At 34.9% G+C, this 20,241-nt stretch overlaps 4 protein-coding genes across 6 annotated transcripts; 2 read left to right on the top strand and 2 right to left on the bottom strand.

Annotated features, from left to right (window-relative positions):
- Positions 1 to 3,236: 3,236 nt before the first annotated feature.
- LOC11408942 (formin-like protein 5) lies at positions 3,237 to 7,163 on the top strand. 2 transcript variants are annotated; one of them, XM_024779760.2, is made up of 5 exons: positions 3,237 to 3,666; positions 3,947 to 5,341; positions 5,445 to 5,639; positions 6,086 to 6,237; positions 6,355 to 7,163. In XM_024779760.2, the coding sequence occupies exons 2-5, from the start codon at positions 3,985 to 3,987 to the stop codon at positions 6,811 to 6,813; spliced, it is 2,163 nt and encodes a 720-aa protein (XP_024635528.1). In that variant the 5' UTR covers positions 3,237 to 3,666; positions 3,947 to 3,984; the 3' UTR covers positions 6,814 to 7,163. The 2 variants fall into 2 exon arrangements, with proteins under 2 accessions (XP_024635528.1, XP_003602011.1); XM_003601963.4 differs by having other exon boundaries at positions 3,238 to 3,662.
- A 1,597-nt stretch (positions 7,164 to 8,760) lies between these two features.
- On the top strand, positions 8,761 to 13,008 carry LOC11422191 (regulation of nuclear pre-mRNA domain-containing protein 1B). The gene is made up of 7 exons (XM_003601964.4): positions 8,761 to 9,100; positions 9,865 to 10,112; positions 10,307 to 10,486; positions 10,622 to 10,778; positions 10,855 to 10,997; positions 11,117 to 11,152; positions 11,779 to 13,008. Exons 1-7 carry the CDS (start codon positions 9,019 to 9,021, stop codon positions 12,532 to 12,534), a joined length of 1,602 nt encoding a protein of 533 aa, XP_003602012.1. The 5' UTR covers positions 8,761 to 9,018; the 3' UTR covers positions 12,535 to 13,008.
- A 1,225-nt stretch (positions 13,009 to 14,233) lies between these two features.
- LOC11416117 (short-chain dehydrogenase RED1) lies at positions 14,234 to 16,089 on the bottom strand. Its single transcript, XM_003601965.3, has 3 exons — positions 15,707 to 16,089; positions 15,063 to 15,222; positions 14,234 to 14,907 (listed from the first exon to the last, which is right to left on the bottom strand). Exons 1-3 carry the CDS (start codon positions 16,062 to 16,064, stop codon positions 14,574 to 14,576), a joined length of 852 nt encoding a protein of 283 aa, XP_003602013.2. The 5' UTR covers positions 16,065 to 16,089; the 3' UTR covers positions 14,234 to 14,573.
- A 1,124-nt stretch (positions 16,090 to 17,213) lies between these two features.
- Positions 17,214 to 19,682, bottom strand: LOC11414023 (short-chain dehydrogenase RED1). Of its 2 annotated transcripts, none has more exons than XM_039831636.1 (3): positions 19,210 to 19,682; positions 18,497 to 18,656; positions 17,214 to 17,785 (listed from the first exon to the last, which is right to left on the bottom strand). In XM_039831636.1, the coding sequence occupies exons 1-3, from the start codon at positions 19,586 to 19,588 to the stop codon at positions 17,449 to 17,451; spliced, it is 876 nt and encodes a 291-aa protein (XP_039687570.1). In that variant the 5' UTR covers positions 19,589 to 19,682; the 3' UTR covers positions 17,214 to 17,448. The 2 variants fall into 2 exon arrangements, with proteins under 2 accessions (XP_039687570.1, XP_003602014.1); XM_003601966.4 differs by having other exon boundaries at positions 17,254 to 17,785; positions 19,231 to 19,674.
- Between the last annotated feature and the right edge of the window lie 559 nt (positions 19,683 to 20,241).

Consider the following 20,241-nt stretch of genomic DNA (forward strand, 5'->3'; position numbering starts at 1 on the left):
ATAGTACCAGAAGCTAAAATAACAATTGTGTCAAAACCTTATCATGAGCTAAAATTCAATCATTATGATTTATCAATGTTACTTATTAGTGTATATTTTGGTGTCTTTCAAAAAGATAAGAATTTATATTATATGATATTATATTTGTTACATTGTTGGTGTCATGGAAACATATATGTTTAGTTTTTTCGAATAAGAAAAAGATATGCATAGTTTGTTACAATATAAGGGTGCAAAATATATATATATATATAAGTATAATTTTTCTAGGCATCTAGACCTTTTTTGAAGATAAGAATAAAAAAAATTATACGCATTATGCAACGTCAAAAAAAATTATACACAGTAGCGTAACAAAAAACAGACACATATAAAGTATTACTCTAAGCGCTAATATGTGTGTTCGTATATATTTGCGAGGTTGAAGAAAGAAAATAAAAATATTTGGTATCATTAAATGACAACGTGAATAAAAATATTTGTGAGGTTGTGATGATTAAACGATATTGAATTTAAATGTATAAGTGATAAAAAGATAATAAAATTCCTTTGAAAAAAAGGTAATAAAATTAAATGGGACCTCCTTAAAAAAAAATTAAATGGAACGATTCCAAAAAAAATTAAATGGAAGAAAAAATCATATTGAAATATAATATTAAAAAATAAAAGAAAAGGTTCACAGTGTGAGTTGAAAAGATGTGCTTTTGAAATAAATTGTCGAGAAGTAGTTTTTTAAAGTAACATTCAACAACTTTTGGCCAAAGCTCATTCCATTCAATTTTATGCATTAAAAAAAATTACTTTTTGTAGTAAGTACTTAATTGATATTGTGTTTGTGTTTGACCTAACTTCTCCTTAAAAATGTAGAAAAGTTGAAAAAAAGCCGGGTCAAACGATACCTTATTCTCCTACAACGGCAATGTAGAAGCAACTGAATTTGGGACAAAAAATTGAAAAATAGTTAAAAACATAAAAATTGGAAATAAAATATTTGGTATCATTTAATGACAGCGTGAATAAAAATATTTGTGGAGTTGTGATGATTAAACAATATTGAAATTAAATATATAAGCGATAAAAAGATAATAAAATTAAATGGAACATCCTTAAAAAATTAAATGGAACAGTTCAAAAAAAAAGTTAAATGGAAGGAAAAAAACATATTGAAATATAATATTAAACAATAAAAGAAAAGGTTCCCAGCGTGAGTTAAAAAGAGGTGCTTGTGAAATAAATTGTCGAGAAGTAGTTTTTTTAAAGTAACATTCAACAACTTTTGGCCAAAGCTCATTCCATTCAATTTTATGCATTCAAAAAAATTACTTTTTTTTAGTAAGTAAACAGCGTGAGTTAAAAAGAGGTGCTTGTGAAATAAATTATCGAGAAGTAGTTTTTAAAGTAACATTCAACAATTTTTGGTCAAAGCTCATTCCATTCAATTTTATGCATTCAAAAAAATTACTTTTTTTTAGTAAGTAAACAGCGTGAGTTAAAAAGAGGTGCTGGTGAAATAAATTATCGAGAAGTAGTTTTTAAAGTAACATTCGACAATTTTTGGTCAAAGCTCATTCCATTCAATTTTATGCATTCAAAAAAATTACTTTTTTTTAGTAAGTAATTAATTGATACTATGTTTGACCTAACTTCTCCTTAAAAATGTAGAAAAGTTGAAAAAAAACCCGGATCAAGCGATACCTTAATCTTCTACAACGACAATGTAGAAGCAACTGAATTTGGGATAAAAAATTGAAAAATAGTTAAAGTTATCAAAAATATAAAAATTATAAAATAATTAAAAAATTGTGAGGGGCAAAATGGGAAATGCACCCGTATAATGGTGAGGTGGCAACAACACAATTCCACCAATTAGAAAATTACAAAAATACCCCTCCTAGGGGCAAAATGGGAAATTTATAGGGCATCAACTTTAATAGTAGTATATAGATGATATATCCAAAGGTACAAAACACCAATCTAAAGGTACTAAGGCAAAAACAAACATTGCTCACTCTACATGAAGAAAATATTACCTACAAACACCAAAAAACCAAAAACTCATAATAAGAGGTCCCACATAGAAACACCGCACCTAAGAAAACAAAAGGCGAAAACCACCCTGATGAGTCAGACAAGCACAACCAGTCAACCACACCAACACACCCAGGGTCCTGGACCCACAACCACCACACACCCGACTGACACTAACACATGACAGGCTACAACTCCCACTTGTAAAAGGAGCAGAGACTACTAATACTTTTTCCTCGAAACCACTACCAATAGGAGAACTTCCCCCGATCCATTAATGACTCGATAATTGGAGTTCCTCAAACAAATATTTTATCATTGCGAGAGATCTATACCGTTCACACAACAACAAGCCAAATCAACAACAAACCTAAACCGTCTCTCTTCCTATTCCCCAATCCCACAACTCTCAAAATGACATACAATGTTGCGATGAAGAACTAACTCCCACCTTAACCACTTAGAAATATCATACCAAATTTAAAGAGTCACGGAACGAGTGACAAAAAGACGATACATTGACTCACCAGCCGTCCGCAAAACACGCAAACAACAGTCTCCTAGTCAACTAACACCTTTCGATATAACATGTTAAGACGGGTAGGTAACCTATCATGCAGAAGTTGCCAAGCAAATACTATGACCTTGGACATTGCTTTTGAGTCCATTTGTTTAACCAAGTGTTCTAAGCGGATCTCTAATAAGAAGTCTTTTATTTAATAAAGACCCTAACCTGTTCAAGACCCTATTGAAGGAATAAAAAAATGGGTGTCTATTAGTTACCAACAACTGTATAAGGATTATCTCCCTTCATAAACTAACAATGGCCACAATTAAAATAGAAAAATATAAATAGAAATTGGTCCCACAATCTCAAGTTCATGCGATTCTTTATTTTCTTCGATTTTTTTTTTCTTCTAAATACACGTGTTAAAATATATTAGTTGACTATTTAAGAATTTTTATTTAGTTCAACACTTTTGGAGTCATTGAATCTCTAACAATTACTTTTATTTATAAATTACACATAAATATTGTACATAAAATATTAAACCCATTTAAAGACTTTTTTTATTTACGATTATGATGCTCTAAGAATCTTTTGTATGTTGTTACTTGAAAAATTATCCACCAACTTATAGCCACGTGTTAGAGGGTATTATCGGAATAACAAGTACCAAATCTTTGTTGCTAACTGCAGCAGCGGAAACGAGACCCCATCCGGTATTACTTCAGGTAAGGCATCATCACATAACACGAACCCTAAAAACCAAAACACAAAAATAAAAATAACACAAAAACAATGAAGCCCTAGAAAATCTTCATAGAACCAATTTCATACACTCTCTTAAACCTCAATCATTTTCTCTCATCATTGTTTTCGATAAACCATTTTCTCATTCTTCCCTTTAATTTTGCGTTTTTCGTTTCTTTTCTGTTATTTTTTCGTCATTGTTCTTCTTCAGTGTTTTCAGGAGTAAATCAATTTGGGTGCATTCGATTTTGTTGTTCGTGGCTCTAATTTTCGATGCTTTTTTCTGTTTCTTCATCTTCGGCAATCGTTTTCTTCTCCAATTAGGGTTTCGGTGTACAAAGCGACGCAATATTCTCGATTCTCCCAAATTATCATCACTGTGGGTAAAAATTAATCCTTTTTATTTTTATATGCATATTTTCCATTTCATTATCAACAATTGTTATTTGAAATTATTGGGTTGTCTTGGATCTGCTGTTTTCAATCTGGGTATATTTGTGGGACCAAAATAATTTAACAAGGTTGTAATTTGATAAATAATTTGTGTGTCCTAGGTTGTTTTATACATTTATTTTAGTTTCATGCTATTTAATGTCGAACCCTGTTGTTCGTTTTCAATTCATGTGGAACCCTGTTTTTATTGAATTTAATGTTTGATTTCAGGTTAAGGAAGGTGTTTTATTGATTATATTTTGGATACAATGTCATCAAACTCAAAATACCCGATTCTGGACGATAAGCCTATTGATAAGTGGAAGGTTACAGAGCTGAAAGAGGAACTGAAAAGAAGGAAGTTGGTTACCAAAGGTTTGAAGGAAGATTTAATTAATCGTTTGGACGAAGCCCTTCGCGAGGAAAGGGAGGCTGCTGAGGCTGCCCGCAAAAAGGAACAGGAGGCTGCCGAGGCTTCCCCCGAACAGGAGGCAGCCGAGGGTTCGAAGAAGGACGAGGCTAACGGTTTGGACACTCAAGTTGATGAGTTAAAAGATTCCAAGACTATTAATGTGGACGCTGAAGTGTTTGGTACAATTCAAGCTTCTGAACAGGGGAATAGTGGTGTAGTTGAACCATTTGAAACTGATAATGTAGCGAAGGTTCCAGAGGTTTTGGATAATGACGGTATTAAGAATGTTGACGAGGATGGTGTCACTGACCCAGTTGACGCTAATAATAGTGTGTCAGCAATGGATGTAGAAGGTGAACATGTGGAATCTGCTAACGCGGGAGAGGAGGCTGTTGCCCATCCTTCTAATGTGGAGACCACTGTTACGATAACTGAGACTGTCGTCACCAAGACTGTATCAACAGAAGTAGTAGTCGATGGTCAGGATTCTTATAGTTCTGAGAAGAATAATGAGGATTCGGCAATCAAGCTAGGGAATGAGGAATCAAAGGTGCAGCTGGACAGTGAGGACTCAAAGCCCCAACTGGAGTCTGACACAAAGCCTCCATGTGACAATCTCATGCCCAACTCTTCCGCTCCAGAAAACCAGGTATCTGAGGTCAACCCTAGTATAATAGGGACTCAAGTAAAATCTGATTCTTTTTCTACTGATTCTGTGTCAATTAATCAAAAGAATGAACTAAAGGATACTATAATTGCTAATAATGTCAAATTAGAACAAGATAATGTTAGGCAAGAGATGGTGGAAGAACCATCATCCAGAAATGATGTACCTGTTTATGATGAATCGCATTCAGTGGATGTTGGAGGGCTGCATGAAAAAAAGTCATCTGTTGAAGCAAATAACAACAATGTTACGAGTCCAGAGTTGAACAAAACCAATAGTAGTGATGATGTAGGTTATTCAGAAAAGTTGAACTTGGACAGAAGTTCTGGTGATGATTCTATGGAAGAGGACTTGCCTGAGATTAGGCAATATGATTCTAAGTTTAATGATGAACTTAGTGACAAAGTTGAGAATAATGAAGTCCTTAAGGGGAAGGAGCAAAGCAAAACAATAGTTGTGGGTGATGGCGTATCCGCAAGAAACAGTGATACCCACCAAGATATGAACATTAGTACTGTTTCCTTGACTGAGAAGCGAAAATATCCTGGTACGCATATATTTTTTATACCGAAATACTTATTATCTTATGTTTTTTCTGTACATACAAGAGCAAGCAAGAAAATATATGATGATTGGAGTTTTTGTTACAGAACAAACATTAGTTGGGAACAATGAGCCTGCAAAAAGGCAACGCAGATGGAACACTGAGGCAGTTAAAGGAGCAGATCTGCAAAGCACTACTCCCAGATCTGCTACTACACCCAAGGACGGGCAAATTACTCTGAAGCGCAACTTATCTAGGTCTAATTCATCTGCAACTGATGATACACCTAAAGAACGCATTGGTAAGTTGACTTGGATATAAGAATTGCGGAAAATTTATGAAGAACTGATACTCCTATAACAAGTGTTGTATTACTGAATGTTAATTTTCAATTCCTACGCTGTATCTTGAACTAATAAACAAATGAATTCCTGGCACTTGTTAGATTTTAATTTTGGACACTTCACAATGTACATCTTGTGCATATCTTATACTCTTAACTGCTTTTTGAAGATACATTTTGTGCACATCTCTTATTCGTCGATTTTCCATGATTGTATGCATTTACTAAGTGAAGATAAGGTTTAGTTGTTGGTGCTGGTTGTATGTATTCGTATAGCTGTATTTCTGTCTGTAATATACATTGTACAGTATCCTTATTTTATAGATTTTACTTTGTTGCCGGGATTAGTGTGTGTTTGTGTTTTCCGTCTCTTGCTTTTTGAGTCTAAACGTTTCTTTTGGCAGTTCCACCATCTCGAAGAGCCCCAACAAATTCCCTCAGGATTGATCAATTCCTTCGTCCATTTACCCTAAAAGCAGTGCAAGAACTTCTTGGGAAAACTGGGAGCGTCAGCAGTTTCTGGATGGACCAAATAAAGACCCATTGCTATGTTACTGTAAGAAAGTTCTTATCTCACTCCCTTCCTGTTACTGTAAATTCCAATGTATGCTATTACATTTATCATATGATGCTAACTTTTAAGTAATCTTCCATTTTTTTTTTGGTGATGTAGTACTCGTCCACTGAAGAGGCCATTGAAACACGAAATGCTGTGTATAACTTGCAATGGCCTACAAATGGTGGGCGGCTCTTAATTGCCGAGTTTGTTGATCCTGAAGAAGTGAAAATGAAGTTAGAAGCTCCTCCCACTCCAACTGCTGCTGTCAACAGTGCTCCAATAGTTCCTCCCGCACCACCCTCTTCACAGCCGGAGCCTTCCCCTCGTCAGCACAGGGAACAACATCTTCCAGTTACTCTCCCACCTCCACCACCATTGGTAAGGCCCCCACCAGTTGCTAGGGAACACCTTCCATCGCCACCGCCCCTTCCCGAGAAAGTGGACCCACCTATTGTCACTCTAGATGATCTCTTCCGTAAAACCACTGCAACTCCTCGGATCTATTATTTACCTTTGTCTGAAGAGCAAGTTGCTGCAAAACTTGCGGCACAGGGTAAGAGTACAAGGCAGTAGGCAATTAATTAGCCTGCAATTTGTATCTGGTTGCTTGAAGCTTTCATAATATGCCCATTGTGCTAGGTAGTGGTATTGTGTAAGCTTAAAGTGCATCTTGGCTGGTCTGCTAGTGTAATTGTCATTTGAGACTTAATTTTCTTTGTTAGTGTTAGAACTTCATAACTAAGAGCCACTTGGGTGGATATATTTTCCCTGCTGTTTGTACTAGTTTTATTGTACCTTTTCCCAAATATCTTAGACTTTGACGGAAAAAATTGACTCTAGCTTATGCTCATTCTCCTTCTGTGGAACTGAATTGCGGGATCATTCCGTTAATGGCATGTGATTGATTTTTGTTTTTTGATGCATGTTTTCATTTGTATAATGTCAAATTTGCTCTTCTGTTGGTAGTGTGTACAGTGTACTGGTTCTTCAAACCTTATGTTTCGTTTGATACACATGCACCAGCTCATGGTATATCTTTGCAAGGGCTTGATGACAAATTTATGAGTTACTTGTCAATTTTTCTATGTACCGAGTCTTCTCTGCATTGATACAAAAATAACATATATGGATGCCAATGAAAATAACTAAAAGACTACTATGTTGCGGTACTCCCTCGTCCCTCCAGTCACACACACACGTATTAAGATTTTTTTTCTTCAAGAGAAAGTATATGAGACCAGAGAAAGTATACCTAGTGGAGATAACTTCCTTGTCGTTGGAAAAAAACTTTTCTGGACTGAAAAACGAATAAGAGCTTAGGGTGTTTTTTCTCTTGACTGAAATAGCTTTGGGTAGTTAAAACTCAGTGAAGTTCAACGGTTTTCACCTGCCCTTACATTTATGGAGAGTGACCTTGATCCTATGTTTATAGACATGTTTTTTAAGCTGAACAAAAAAGGCTGACTCTTTGCTAATACAGGCTAGCCTTAATAAGGCTGACTCACCGTATGTTTGTGTTTGCTGATCAGTTTTATTTATTTATTTATTTTGGGTACAGTTTTTTTTTTTTTTTTTTTTAAGAATTTTTGGGTACAATTATTTTTATGAGTCTTGTTAACGAGTGTTCTAAGCATTTTTTTTAATGAAGAAATTATTCTTAAAAAAAAAAAAAGATTTCAATTTTCAATGTAATAAATGCACAAATTTTCAAAATATTACCACTTTGGATGCTTAAAAAATGTCCCAGAGATATTCGTTAACATTTATCTTTTTCGATTATGTTTGGTTAAGATTTTAGATTTGGATCTCTAAATAAAGTGAAAAAAAAAATGTTATTTTAACTAACTACTCCCTTCATTCCTTTTCTTTTGATGTTTTAGCTCTTGACACAAGTTTTAAGGAGTAATTAAAGTATATAAATATTTGTGTATTTTTTACTTAAATGTTCTTATTTATCATTAAATTCACATGTGATAAACCAAAGGTCACAACTACTTTAATAGTTTATTGTGTTTTCCAACGAGGGTAAACTTGAGAAAACAATAACAAATTCACTAAAACATCAAAAGTTTTGTAATATAGTTGAAGTTCTAAAACATCAAAAGAAAAGGAATGGAGGAAGTAATATGTTTTTTTTGAAAGAACAAACTAATATGTTATGATGTATACATATATTTCATTAATTTGTTAATTGACAACTGATACTATTATCTTCATACTCTAAAGTGAGTTGTTCACTTTAGATGAGTCAGAATCGTTTGATTGTGCGATATATTTATTATATAATAACAATTTTAATTTTATAATATTTATGTTATCATAAAAATAACTTATCTTGAAAAAAGGTAAAAAAGAAAATAAAAATGATCCCCGTAAAAACTTTTAACAATTTACCTTATAAATACAAAAAATACAAAGTATAAGAGATTGAATCAGTAATTTTTTTTTTTTTATTAAAAGAGATGAATTTTAAATATTAAAAGATTTTATTTAGGTATAAAAAAAAATTGCTATTAGGGGTGTACAGTACCGTACTATGTCTTCCCCGCGCGCCTTCACAAATAACTCACCTTTCTTCTTTTCTTATACACAACTCATTCACCCCTCAATTTTTTTTCCCTCTCTTCTACTACCACAGAATTCGATATTGAACCTCTTTTTTTTCCTCCCAATTCAGTTTTAGGGTTTATAGTTCCAAAATCGAAGCGTTACTTTCTTCGTTTTCGATAATTTGGCTTCACAGGGCACTAGGGTTTCGGTTCCGTTGAAGGGAAAGAGATGAGCACGAAAAATCAGTTCAAGGAGGCGATACTTGCGGATAAACTTGCCAAGCTTAATAGTACTCAGCAGTGCATTGAAAGTATCCTTTTTTCTGTTTTTTGTTTCTTGATTTGGAAATTTCAGGATCTGGCAATTTACATATAGTTCTTTTTCTTGCATTATGAACTTCATTGATTTTTTTTTAGTTGCTGAATGATAGTTTTTTGTTAATTATTTGCATTGTTTAGCTCAATTGGTGGTATATGTGGTTATGTATGTATGCTCTAAATAATTAAAATTAGGCAGTCACCTAGGGCGTGCTCTTGCAGATTCAAATCTTCCAGGTGCCTCAATTGTGCCCCGCTAGTGGACGGTGGGATTGGTCACCCGGATTAGTCATTCCTGGTCCTTGGGCCGGATACCGAGTTGCCAAAAATAAAATAAAATAAAATAAAGCAGCAACACACAGATAGAGAGAGTTTGTGGTATCTGTGATTGCATGAAGAGCCTGCATATATAACAATGCTTTGATAGGTTACTTTGGTAAACAATTTAGGACTTGATTATGTTTTTAGGTGCTCAAGGGAATACTTATCTATATTAATTTGTTTCTGTTTGTCTTGGCTGTGCCTTTTTTTAGTTAGCTTTTGGTTGTTGTTGTTGTATGCGTATTGGTTGTTAGCAGAACATGGGGATGCTTTTTTAATATACTAGCTACTGAAAGAGGCTTTTGTTGCTGTGTTTATTACTTGTTGGTGCGAAGTAGCTCGTCGTCTTTAACCTTTGATACTGAAAGAGGCTTTTGTTGTTGTGTTTACTACTTGTTGGTGCAAAGTAGCTTGTCGTCTTTAACTTTTGATATAGCTTTATCACATTGGTGTATATTTCACCGGAGCAATGCAGAACAAGTTGTTGCAACATGGAAAAATCAATTTGACAAATCAGATATGATTCACAGAATCCCCCTTTTGTGGCTTGCAAATGACATCCTGCAGAACAGCAAGCGTAACGGAAAGGAATTTGTGATTGAATTCTGGAAGGTTCTTCCTGCAGCACTTAAAGATGTTATTGCGAAAGATGATGATCGTGGAAAGCGTGCAGTATCTAGACTGGTAAGCCCCCTTTTATAGTATTTGGTGTAAATATTTCCAATTTTCAAGTGAATACGTATGTGAAAGTGGGGTGTGAAAGAATATGAAATCGTCGCTGTTAATTATTCATGCATGGGCTGAAGCTTCAGATATGACATATAAATGCTGATAATGTGATTTGAATAAATATTGATTTATTTTGGTTCTTACTATAGTTTGAAGTATGGGAGCAAAGGAATGTGTTTGGGTCTCGAGTACCAAACCTTAAGGATGCAATGCTTGGAGAGGGTTCTCCTCCGCCATTGGAATTCGGCAAAAAAAGACCACGTTCTGCACGAATTATGAAAAGGGATTCTGTAAAAATTTTGAAAAGGGATTCTCGCTCTATCAAATCGGTGCGACTAAGTTCCACTCTGTTTCTCCCCATTTTTTATACTAATTGTTGAATTGATGCTAGATGATTATATCCTTAAAAGTGATATGCTATGTTTATTTCACAATCTTACTTTCATGATATTATATGGTGCCAGAAATTGTCCATTGGAGGAACAACAGAAAAAATAGTGTCTGCATTTCATTTGGTGCTCGGTGAACAAGCCAATGAAGATGCAGAGATGAGTAAATGCAAGTCTGCTGTTCAGCGTGTAAGGAAGATAGAGAAAGATGTTGATATTGCATGTGCCACTGGTAAGCATACAACTGAAGAGAAGTAACACCTGGATCTTGAAAGTTACAGTTCTAATATTCTTTGGTATTTTTTCAGCCAAGGATCCTACGCGAAAAACTTTGAGAAAGGAGCTCGAGGAGCAACAAAGTCTATTGAAACATTGCATAGAAAAACTTAAATTAGTTGAAGAAAATAGAGTAGCCCTAGTATCTCAGTTAAAAGAAGCTTTGCATGAACAGGTATGTCGTTAAGCCCTTGTGCTCAATAAGTGTGCGTTTGCATTTGTGACAGATATAATGTGTTTTTGGTTTTTCCTAAATGCTTATCTTCTTTCTACTGTTTGTGGTATTTGTGTTAGGAATCGGATCTGGAGAATGTTCGTACGCAGATGCAGGTAAATGTACTATTCATGAATGATTCTTTTCCCATAAGGCTGTCATATTTTGACTAATTTATTGACTCTATGAGAACGTGATGTGCATTCATCAAATATTTGGGTTTCTTACCATTTAATTATTTATCTAACAATACTATATATATCTCTTCTAACTTGATATATGGCGAGCTCACTGCAGTTCCAAGTATCATTTGTTGTAAAAACATGTATAGAACAAATTATGCTGATCCTCCCTTCCTTAAACTTTATGAAACATAAACAAACACCTCCCTTGTAGGTCTTTCTTTTTCTTCCGAGGATTAATTGTCTCAACAAATATAAACAGCAGGGTATTTTTTGCCGTATGAAAATTCAAATAGGGAGTATAATTTCTGAACCTCGAGAAAGTATTTGCTTGGGTTCGTTGAGTTCAGTGTAATTAGCTCTATTTATAAAGTCAAAGGCAGTTTTGATTGGAAAATTAGTTGGTGGAAGCTCTATAATCCTAACTCAAATTAAAATGAGTTCTTGTTTTGTGCCTGGTGCCATTTATTACTTGTGATATATACTTTCATTATTAAATCTTGGATATGTTTTGGCTTATAACAATGCTGACAAATTTAAACTTATCTGATTTTCTTTAGGTTGCACAAGCACAAATAGAAGAGGCTAGCAACATGCAAAAGCGACTTGATAACGAAGATTCTTCACAGAATGCATCAATTAAAACTTCTCAATCAGAAGCAGCAACTAAAAAGTCAGCTGCAGCAATTGCCGCTGAGGTTGCAGATAAGCTTACAGCTTCATCGTCATCTCAATTGATCATGAGTTCTGTTCTCTCAACATTTGCCGCAGAAGAGGCAAAGAGTGTTGGTCTAACGTCCGAGTCCACATCAAAACCTATGATATCAATGCCAAGTTCAGATGCTCATGTCTACATGTCAGGACAACAGATGACTGCTGTACCAAACCATTCATATCCTTCAGTTTTGGTAACTCAACCAACTATGCACAATGCAGCCCCTGCGTTGCAAGGTCAATATCCCTTATATTGCAATCCGTCGTCCCAGCAGTATGTGCAGTCAAATGGAGGGCAATATGTGCAGTCAACTGGAGGGGTCATCTCTCCATATGGTTATGGCAGCATCCCACCTTTACAGCCAGTTCCACCACCACCACCTTTTGCTAATCAGACACCACAAATAACACAGCAACAACCACTACCAACTTTTACGAACCAGACACTGCACATAACACAGCAACAACCACTACCAACTTTTACAAATCAGACGCTGCAAATAACACAGCAACAACCAGTACCATTAACACAATACGCTCCAGCACCTCCTAGTTTCCGGCCTCTTCAGCCATCAGGAATGATGTACTATGGTAATCATTGACATTCTATGTGGTATACTGTAGCCGGCCTTTGTTGTAACAAGCAAATTCTGGAGATTCAGAATTTCATTTTTATGCAATGGTATACTTGGAACAAAGTTCATTAACGTATGGAAGCAAGACTACATGTCGCCCGGGAAATGAAAGGAAACTGGCTTGCCCAGAATCCGAGTACCAAGTGGGTTGAATGTGATGCTCTGTTTCAGAGATTGAAGGAAAATAGCGGGGAGGACTTTGGGTGATGTGTGCGGGGTGGGGGAGAGAAAGTGAGGAAAGAATTTCACATTGTTTAAAAGAGTATTTATGGAGAGGAGAGGAGTGGAGGGAAAGACTTTTTGACTATATTTTCTTTGAGAGTGTTATAAAGAGTCAAAGCATTTGGAGATGTTTTAAAATCCCTCCAATGTTCTTTCTCAATTTAATTTGAGTTGCTCATATTATAGAGAGTATCTTAATAAGAAGAATAAACCTTCCATGTAAGGTGAGAGATGATCCTCTCTTCTCCATCCCTTTTCTTCTCACTTTACCTTTAAAAAGCCCTCTTTTCTCACCAATCTCACAAGCAAAGTTTTTATCATTGATTTCACAAAAAAAAACAAAAAGAACCCGTTAAGATTAAAATAAGTGTAAAAAAAAGAATGCATTACTTCATACCATATGCATTGATTTGCCAAACACCAAATGCTTAAGTTACTTGTGCATTTTTTTTATATAAAAATGTAACCTTACCATAAATTTTGGTATGGTGGGCAATGGATCCTCTCCAATTGAAAAAAAAAAAAAAGAGAATAATATGGAGAGCTTAACCATTTATCTCTGCATGATTAATGGTCAAGATTAATGATATATCTTAATCATTGATAATATGGAGATCAATGGTCAAGATCTTCACACGGTACAGGGATCTGTTAAAAACCAGATGTTATTGGTTCACCTGTGATGAAGCACCAAAAAAAGGTGATGGTCACCATGTAAACACATTTAATTTGGATCTTTTTATAGGAAATGTCTCTGCACAAAATTGGCTAATCATATTACACAGTTCATCTTTTTGCGTACATGCACGGCAAATTCTCAGTTTAATTTTAAATACACCACGTGGTTGGGAGTGTATATGTTTTTATTTTTTATTTCTCCTTAATCCAGTTTGTGAATTGGAAGACTAGAAAGAGGTTTGATGCCACCATCAAGGTCTCTGAAAAAGGAAACTTAATGTAGAAATAATGACTTGACTGGGACACAATTGAATTGATGACCAATAATGCATAACATTAACAATCAATTTACTATTCAAGTGTACCATAGCCCGTAGGGTAGTTCTTGGAGAGGCTTCTGGTATGGAGTTGTTATCAATGGTGAATCTAGCTGGGCAAAAGAACAAATGATAAAAACTTGATGAAGGAAAAGATAAATGAGAAATGATAAGCGCGAGAAAGGATTTTTGAGCACTAGAATTTGTTGTCGAACTTAAAAGTTACTCGAGTATTCAACTATTAGTTCTCAATAATGATTTTATTTGTTCTCAACGTGATTGCATTGAGGTATGAAAATTGTCCTTCATTTGTGAGAGTTTCTCTAGAGAATGTTAAATGTGACAAAAATAAAATTGAGAACTAATATATTAAGAAAGTAAAAACTAGAAGGAAAAAATATAGATCAAATGTGAGGAAATTTTGTTGTTTGATTGATTATGTTTAAAATGAAATTTACAAGTGGTGTTTATAGACAAGTGTTTCGTGCGAACTTGAGCGTTACTCTACACACGTGACATGTCATATCCTTTGTTTTTCTCCATGTTATACGACTCGTTATGTTACTCATTCGACACACCTCTTTTTGACAAGCTTCCTAGATTTAAAATGTGTTATTACTTTGAAAGCAGGAACAGGACTTTCGAGGTCAAATTATTTGCTTACATTGAATTTGACCCATTATCACACATATATGTACAAAGAATGATAAATTTAGCCAGACATTCAAAAGTGGAGTACAATTTATTGATTGTGATCACCATAAAGATGGACAGCACGAGTGTAGATCATTATTTCATTGCTTTCTTCAAAAGAAAGTCTCTAACACAGAGAGGTAAATAGTACATAATAGCCATGACAGTAGAATAATTGCCATAAGAGAACCATGCAGGTGGTTTCTTCCTTAGGATAGCAGCTATGGTGTGTTTAGCAAACTCGTCTGTAGGGGTTTGTCTTAACTTCCGAGACAGTAGAGCTCTCTCTCGGATTACTGCTTCAAATGGTTTGAACAATTTCCACTCTGGCATGCGGTCGTAGATGGCTATGCCGGAATTTCCCATATTTGACTTCACAGCTCCAGGGACAACATTCACAACATCAATTCCAAAATGTCCAAGTTCTAATCTGTATGTTGAAAATAACAACAATTATAAGCTGTAAAGGAGAAAGGTCAGATTGGAAGAGTCCAGACACTAGATTCTAAATGGCGTATTGTTCATGTACAAAACCAAAGCAACAATTTATATCAAAACAAGCGTTTGAAGATAGGAAAAGAAAACCTCAATGTATCTGTCAAAGCATGAAGAGCAGCTTTAGAAGCACTATAAGTACCGCCCCAAGGTCCAGAGGCTAACGCAGTAACACTTCCAACGTTAACAATCTTTCCCTGTTTCCTAGTTGCCATGTGAGGAACCACAGCCTGGACCATTCTCATGGAACCTACACATGTATGCAGTGATATTCAAATCAAATTATTAATTCACAAAAAAACACAACAGAAAAATTCCACAAAACCAAAAACTAAAACATTGATAAATACAAACACCATTGTGTACACTCAATTGTACCTGGTACTAGTGTACTACTAACCTAATTAGACAGACAGCGACATATTCATGTTCTGAAGTAGTACAAAATGACCTTGAAGTTTCTTTTGTTTTGGACCATACAAACATAAATGCACTTAACACACAAAATTCAAAGTCTAACATAAAAATCTTATCATTCAACATAATGTCAGTGTCGTGAGGGTGTGGAACACTGAACACTAGTACGTTTCTAAAACCGGGACACGCCTTCAAACAGAAATGTGCTGTTACAAACATAACTATTTCCTTTTTGAACATCAACTTTTAACAATTATACATATTTTCAATTAAAAAAACCAATTTTTATTTTTTTGTTTATAAAAAGAATTACCAACCAAAGACGTTAGTATTAAACGTGTTTTGTATCGCAGAGAGAGGAACCTCAGCAAGTGGGCCTGTACAAGGAACACCAGCGTTATTAACAAGAACATCGATGCGACCAAATTTATCCAAAACAGTATTCACAACTCTGTTCACGCTTTCATCGGACTGAACATCGAGTTCTTGAAGGAAGAATTTAGGGTCTTGATCCAAATCCGCCATGGTAGAACGTGACCTGCTGGTTGCAACCACATTGCAGCTGTTGGCTGCGAAGGAGCGTGCAAGCGCGTTACCTATTCCTCCTCCGCTGCAACCTGTGATGAGAACCACAGGTTTTGAATCTTCTTGATCATTGCTGTTGATCTTCTCCATTGTGTAGATGTTGTTGTTAGTAACTGTAACAAGAAGCTTCTTCATATGTGGACCAGCCAAAGTTTAGCTTAATATAGAAAGCTTAATATAGAAATAATGACTTGACCGGGGCACAATTGGATTGATGACCAATCATGCATAACATTAACAATCAATTTATTTTTTAAAAACTAACATAATTGATTTATGTACAAAGGATGGTGAATTTAACCATACATTCAAGTAGGCGAAGACCAGGATAGATTAGTATAGATGGCGACCTCCAGATGGACCTTTCAAGTGTACCATAGCCCGCAGGGTAGTTCTAAAGCTTCTGGCATGGAGTTGTTATCAATGGTGAATCCAGTCGGGCAAGAGAACAAATGATAAAAACTTGATGAAGGAAAATATAAATGAGAAATGATAAGCATGACAAAGGATTTTTTATAACTAGAATTTGTTGTCGAACTTAAAAGTTAATGGAGTATTCAACTAAAACGTTAAGAACTAGAGGAATGAACTAACTTTTTTGAGCAATCTCATTTTATTAAGTCCTCAATAGTGATTTTATTTGTTCTCAACGTGATTACCTTGAGGAATGAACTATTGTCCTTCACTTGCGAGAGTTTATCTAGAGAATGTTAAATGTGACCAAAAAAAAAAAGAGAACTAAAATCTTAAGTAAAAACTAGAAGGAAAAAATATAGATCAAATGTGAGGAAATTTTGTTGTTTGATTGATTATGCTTAAAATGAAATTTACAACTGGTGTTTATAAACAATTGTTTCAGAGCCTAAGTCCTATTAGATACGATCTAGACCTAAAAAGATTGTACCATGCTTGACGTTATTCAGCTAAACCCGTGTGAACTTGAGCATTACTCTACACACGTGGCGTGCCATATCCTATGCTTTTCTCCACGTTATGTGACTCATTATGTTACTCACTCCCCACATACCTCTTTTTGATAAGCTTCCTAGATTTTAAGTGTGTTTGGCTGAAGCACCTTCACTTTCATCACCATAACTGATTATGTACTCGACTATCAAAAAACTCAACTTATCCTCCTTAATCCGTACATGTTATATTGCCATCAATATTATCCAGTTTGTGAATTGGAAGACCGGAAAGATATCTGAAGCCACCATCTAAGTCTCTGAAAGAGGAAGCTTACTCAAGAAATAATAATTGATTTTATTATACTAACCAATGCACAAAATAAAATAATAACTGATTTATGTACAAAGGAAGACATTGAAGTTGCAATATCATGGGTTAAATCTTATTCGAGTAAAATATTACAATTGAAAGCCCCCTAACAAGAGATTCCCCGATATTATCTGCTATCAAAGTGGAGTACAATTTATTGATTGAGATTGCCATAAAGATGGACAGCGGGTGTAGATCAACATTTCATTGCTTTCTTAAAAAGAAAGTCTCTAACACAGAGAGGTAAATGGTACATAACAGCCATGGCAGTAGAATAACGGCCATATGAGAACCATGCAGGTGGTTTCTTCCTAAGGACAGCAGCTACGGTGTGTCTAGCAAACTCATCTGTAGGGGTTGATCTTAACCCCTGAGACAATAGAGCTCTCTCTCGGATTGCTGCTTCAAATGGTTTGAATAGTTTCCACTCCGGCATGCGGTTGTAGATAGCTATGCCGGAATTTCCAATATTTGACTTCACAGCTCCAGGGACAACATTCACAACATCAATTCCAAAATGTCCAAGTTCCAATCTGTTTGTTGAAAATAACAACAACTGTTAAACATAAAGGAAAAAAGGTCAAATTGGCAAGCAACTACAAAACTAAATAATGGCAGAGTCCAGCCACCAAATCCCAAATGGTGTATTGTTGCATCCACCAAAATTTGGTCTTAGTACTGTAATGCCTAATATGAATAATATAGTACTCGTAGAGCCTCAATCTGATACTTCTAAACAACACATACTAGTCTAGTCATCGAAAGTGAAAGGTATCTAAATTTTTTGAAAAATGTTAAATATCTGTCAAATTAGTCTTTCTTAAGATAATTTTTAGAGACATTTTCGTCTCCATCATGAGCTATTTCATTTCAGTATTTGTCTTTTGCAATGGTCACTTGGACTTTACTCATATAAAGTACTGTGTAGGGCTTAACAAACTCCACTAGATTCTACTATCATCAAATTACCACATTGATACGAATTAGACTATGTCTAAAAGCATGCACATACATAGCAAAAGTGAAATCTGACACTAAGAGACTGATTCTACAACTTAAACCAGTGATTTCCATTGACATGGCATAGTAACTGTAACACTATTAAACCAAGGTTTCCTTCACGTACACTATAGCAAAGCAAAAATCTCTATCAAAACAAGCAGATTTCTATAACTTCCCTATGGTTGATTTGATTCAGACATGAACAACATATCCAAATTTAAAACAAGTTTGGAAAAAAAAACCTTAATGTATCTGTCAAAGCATGAAGAGCAGCTTTAGAAGCACAGTAAGCACCATTCCAAGGTCCAGATACCAACCCAGTAACACTTCCAATGTTAACAATCTTTCCCCGTTTCCTAGTTGCCATGTGGGGAACTACAGCCTGGACCATTCTCATGGAACCTGCACATGTATGCAGTTCTATTAGAAGCGATACTCAATAACTAAAACCTACAAACAACATTGATAAATACAAATACCTTTGTTTACACTTAATTGTACTTGGTACTACTAATATAACTAGACAACGACAAATTCATGTTCTGTAGTACAAAATGACATTGAAGTTTCTTTTGTTTTGGACCATACCAACACAAATGCACTGAACACACAAAACACAAAGTCTAATAGTATAAAAATTGTATCATTCCCTATGAAGCATGGTGCACGGAAACAGACACTCGGATACTGATATGTTGACACCGATCAATTCTCGAGAAAATGACATAATTCATTGTAATGTCGGTGTTCAGGTACCGTGACACGCCTTCAAACAGGAGTGTCTGCACCACAGAGATCATTCTGTTTTTTTAGCATCAAACCAATTCTCATTCTTGAAAAGAACACAAAAATCTCTACAAAAAAGCCAGACAACTACTTTTCAATTTCAAACAAACATGAATCCAACAAACAAAACTAGAATTAAGAATCATGTTAAGCAATAAATCAATAATACTCAATTTTTTTTTGTACAAACCAAAGACGTTAGTTTCAAACGTGTTTTGAATCGCAGAGAGAGGAATTTCAGCAAGTGGGCCCACACAAGGAACACCAGCGTTATTAACAAGAACATCGATACGACCAAATTTATCCAGAACATTATTCACAACTCTGTTCACGCTTTCATCAGACTGAACATCGAGTTCTTGAAGGAAGAATTTAGGGTCTTGATCCAAATCCGCCATGGTTGAACGTGACCTGCTGGTTGCAACAACTCTGCAGCTGTTGGCTGCAAAGGAGCGTGCAAGCGCGTTACCTATACCTCCTCCAGTGCAACCTGTGATGAGAACCACCGGTTTCGAATCTTCGTGATCATTGCTGTTGATCTTCTCCATTGTGTAGTAGTAGATGTTGTCAGTGATTGTAACAATAGGGTTTTAAGCTTCTTCATATGTGGACCCGCCAAAGTTTTAAGCCTGTAGGAAAGGAAAGGATGGAGATGGACCCAACAACATTATTATTATTTTTCTTTTTTTGACATAACCACGTTAGAAATGTTTTTCTTTTTTAATCTTTTAAAGAAAAACATTAATGTTTTTATTATTGGTACTTTTAGAAAATATCCTCAAAACACTTCAGTGTCAGTCTGAATACATATGAAAACTAGATATATAATCCGTGTGTTGCACGAGTTTGATCATAATGTTTGTATAATATTGAATTATTGTTTGATTTTAAAAAAGGGCTTTGTCAATGATTTAAAATTAGAAATAATCTATAAATTTCATGTAGAAAATGTTACTTTTTAAACGTTTAATGTGTTGAAAGCATCATTTTCAAGACAATTTTTTCTTTAGACTTTTTAACAAATACTTTTAAAAAAATACTATTGAAATTGTCGAATATTTGCTATATTGAAAAAAGGATAGTTTTTAAAAAAGAAATTAAAGCATATGGCATCTATCTATTTAAATTTTATGACTGTTTCTAATGGGATACACCAAAAAAAATGGATACAAATTTACAAACACATCCTAAAAAACTTCTT

This window comes from Medicago truncatula, chromosome 3 (genome assembly GCF_003473485.1).
Source record: "Medicago truncatula cultivar Jemalong A17 chromosome 3, MtrunA17r5.0-ANR, whole genome shotgun sequence".
Lineage (NCBI taxonomy): Eukaryota > Viridiplantae > Streptophyta > Magnoliopsida > Fabales > Fabaceae > Medicago > Medicago truncatula.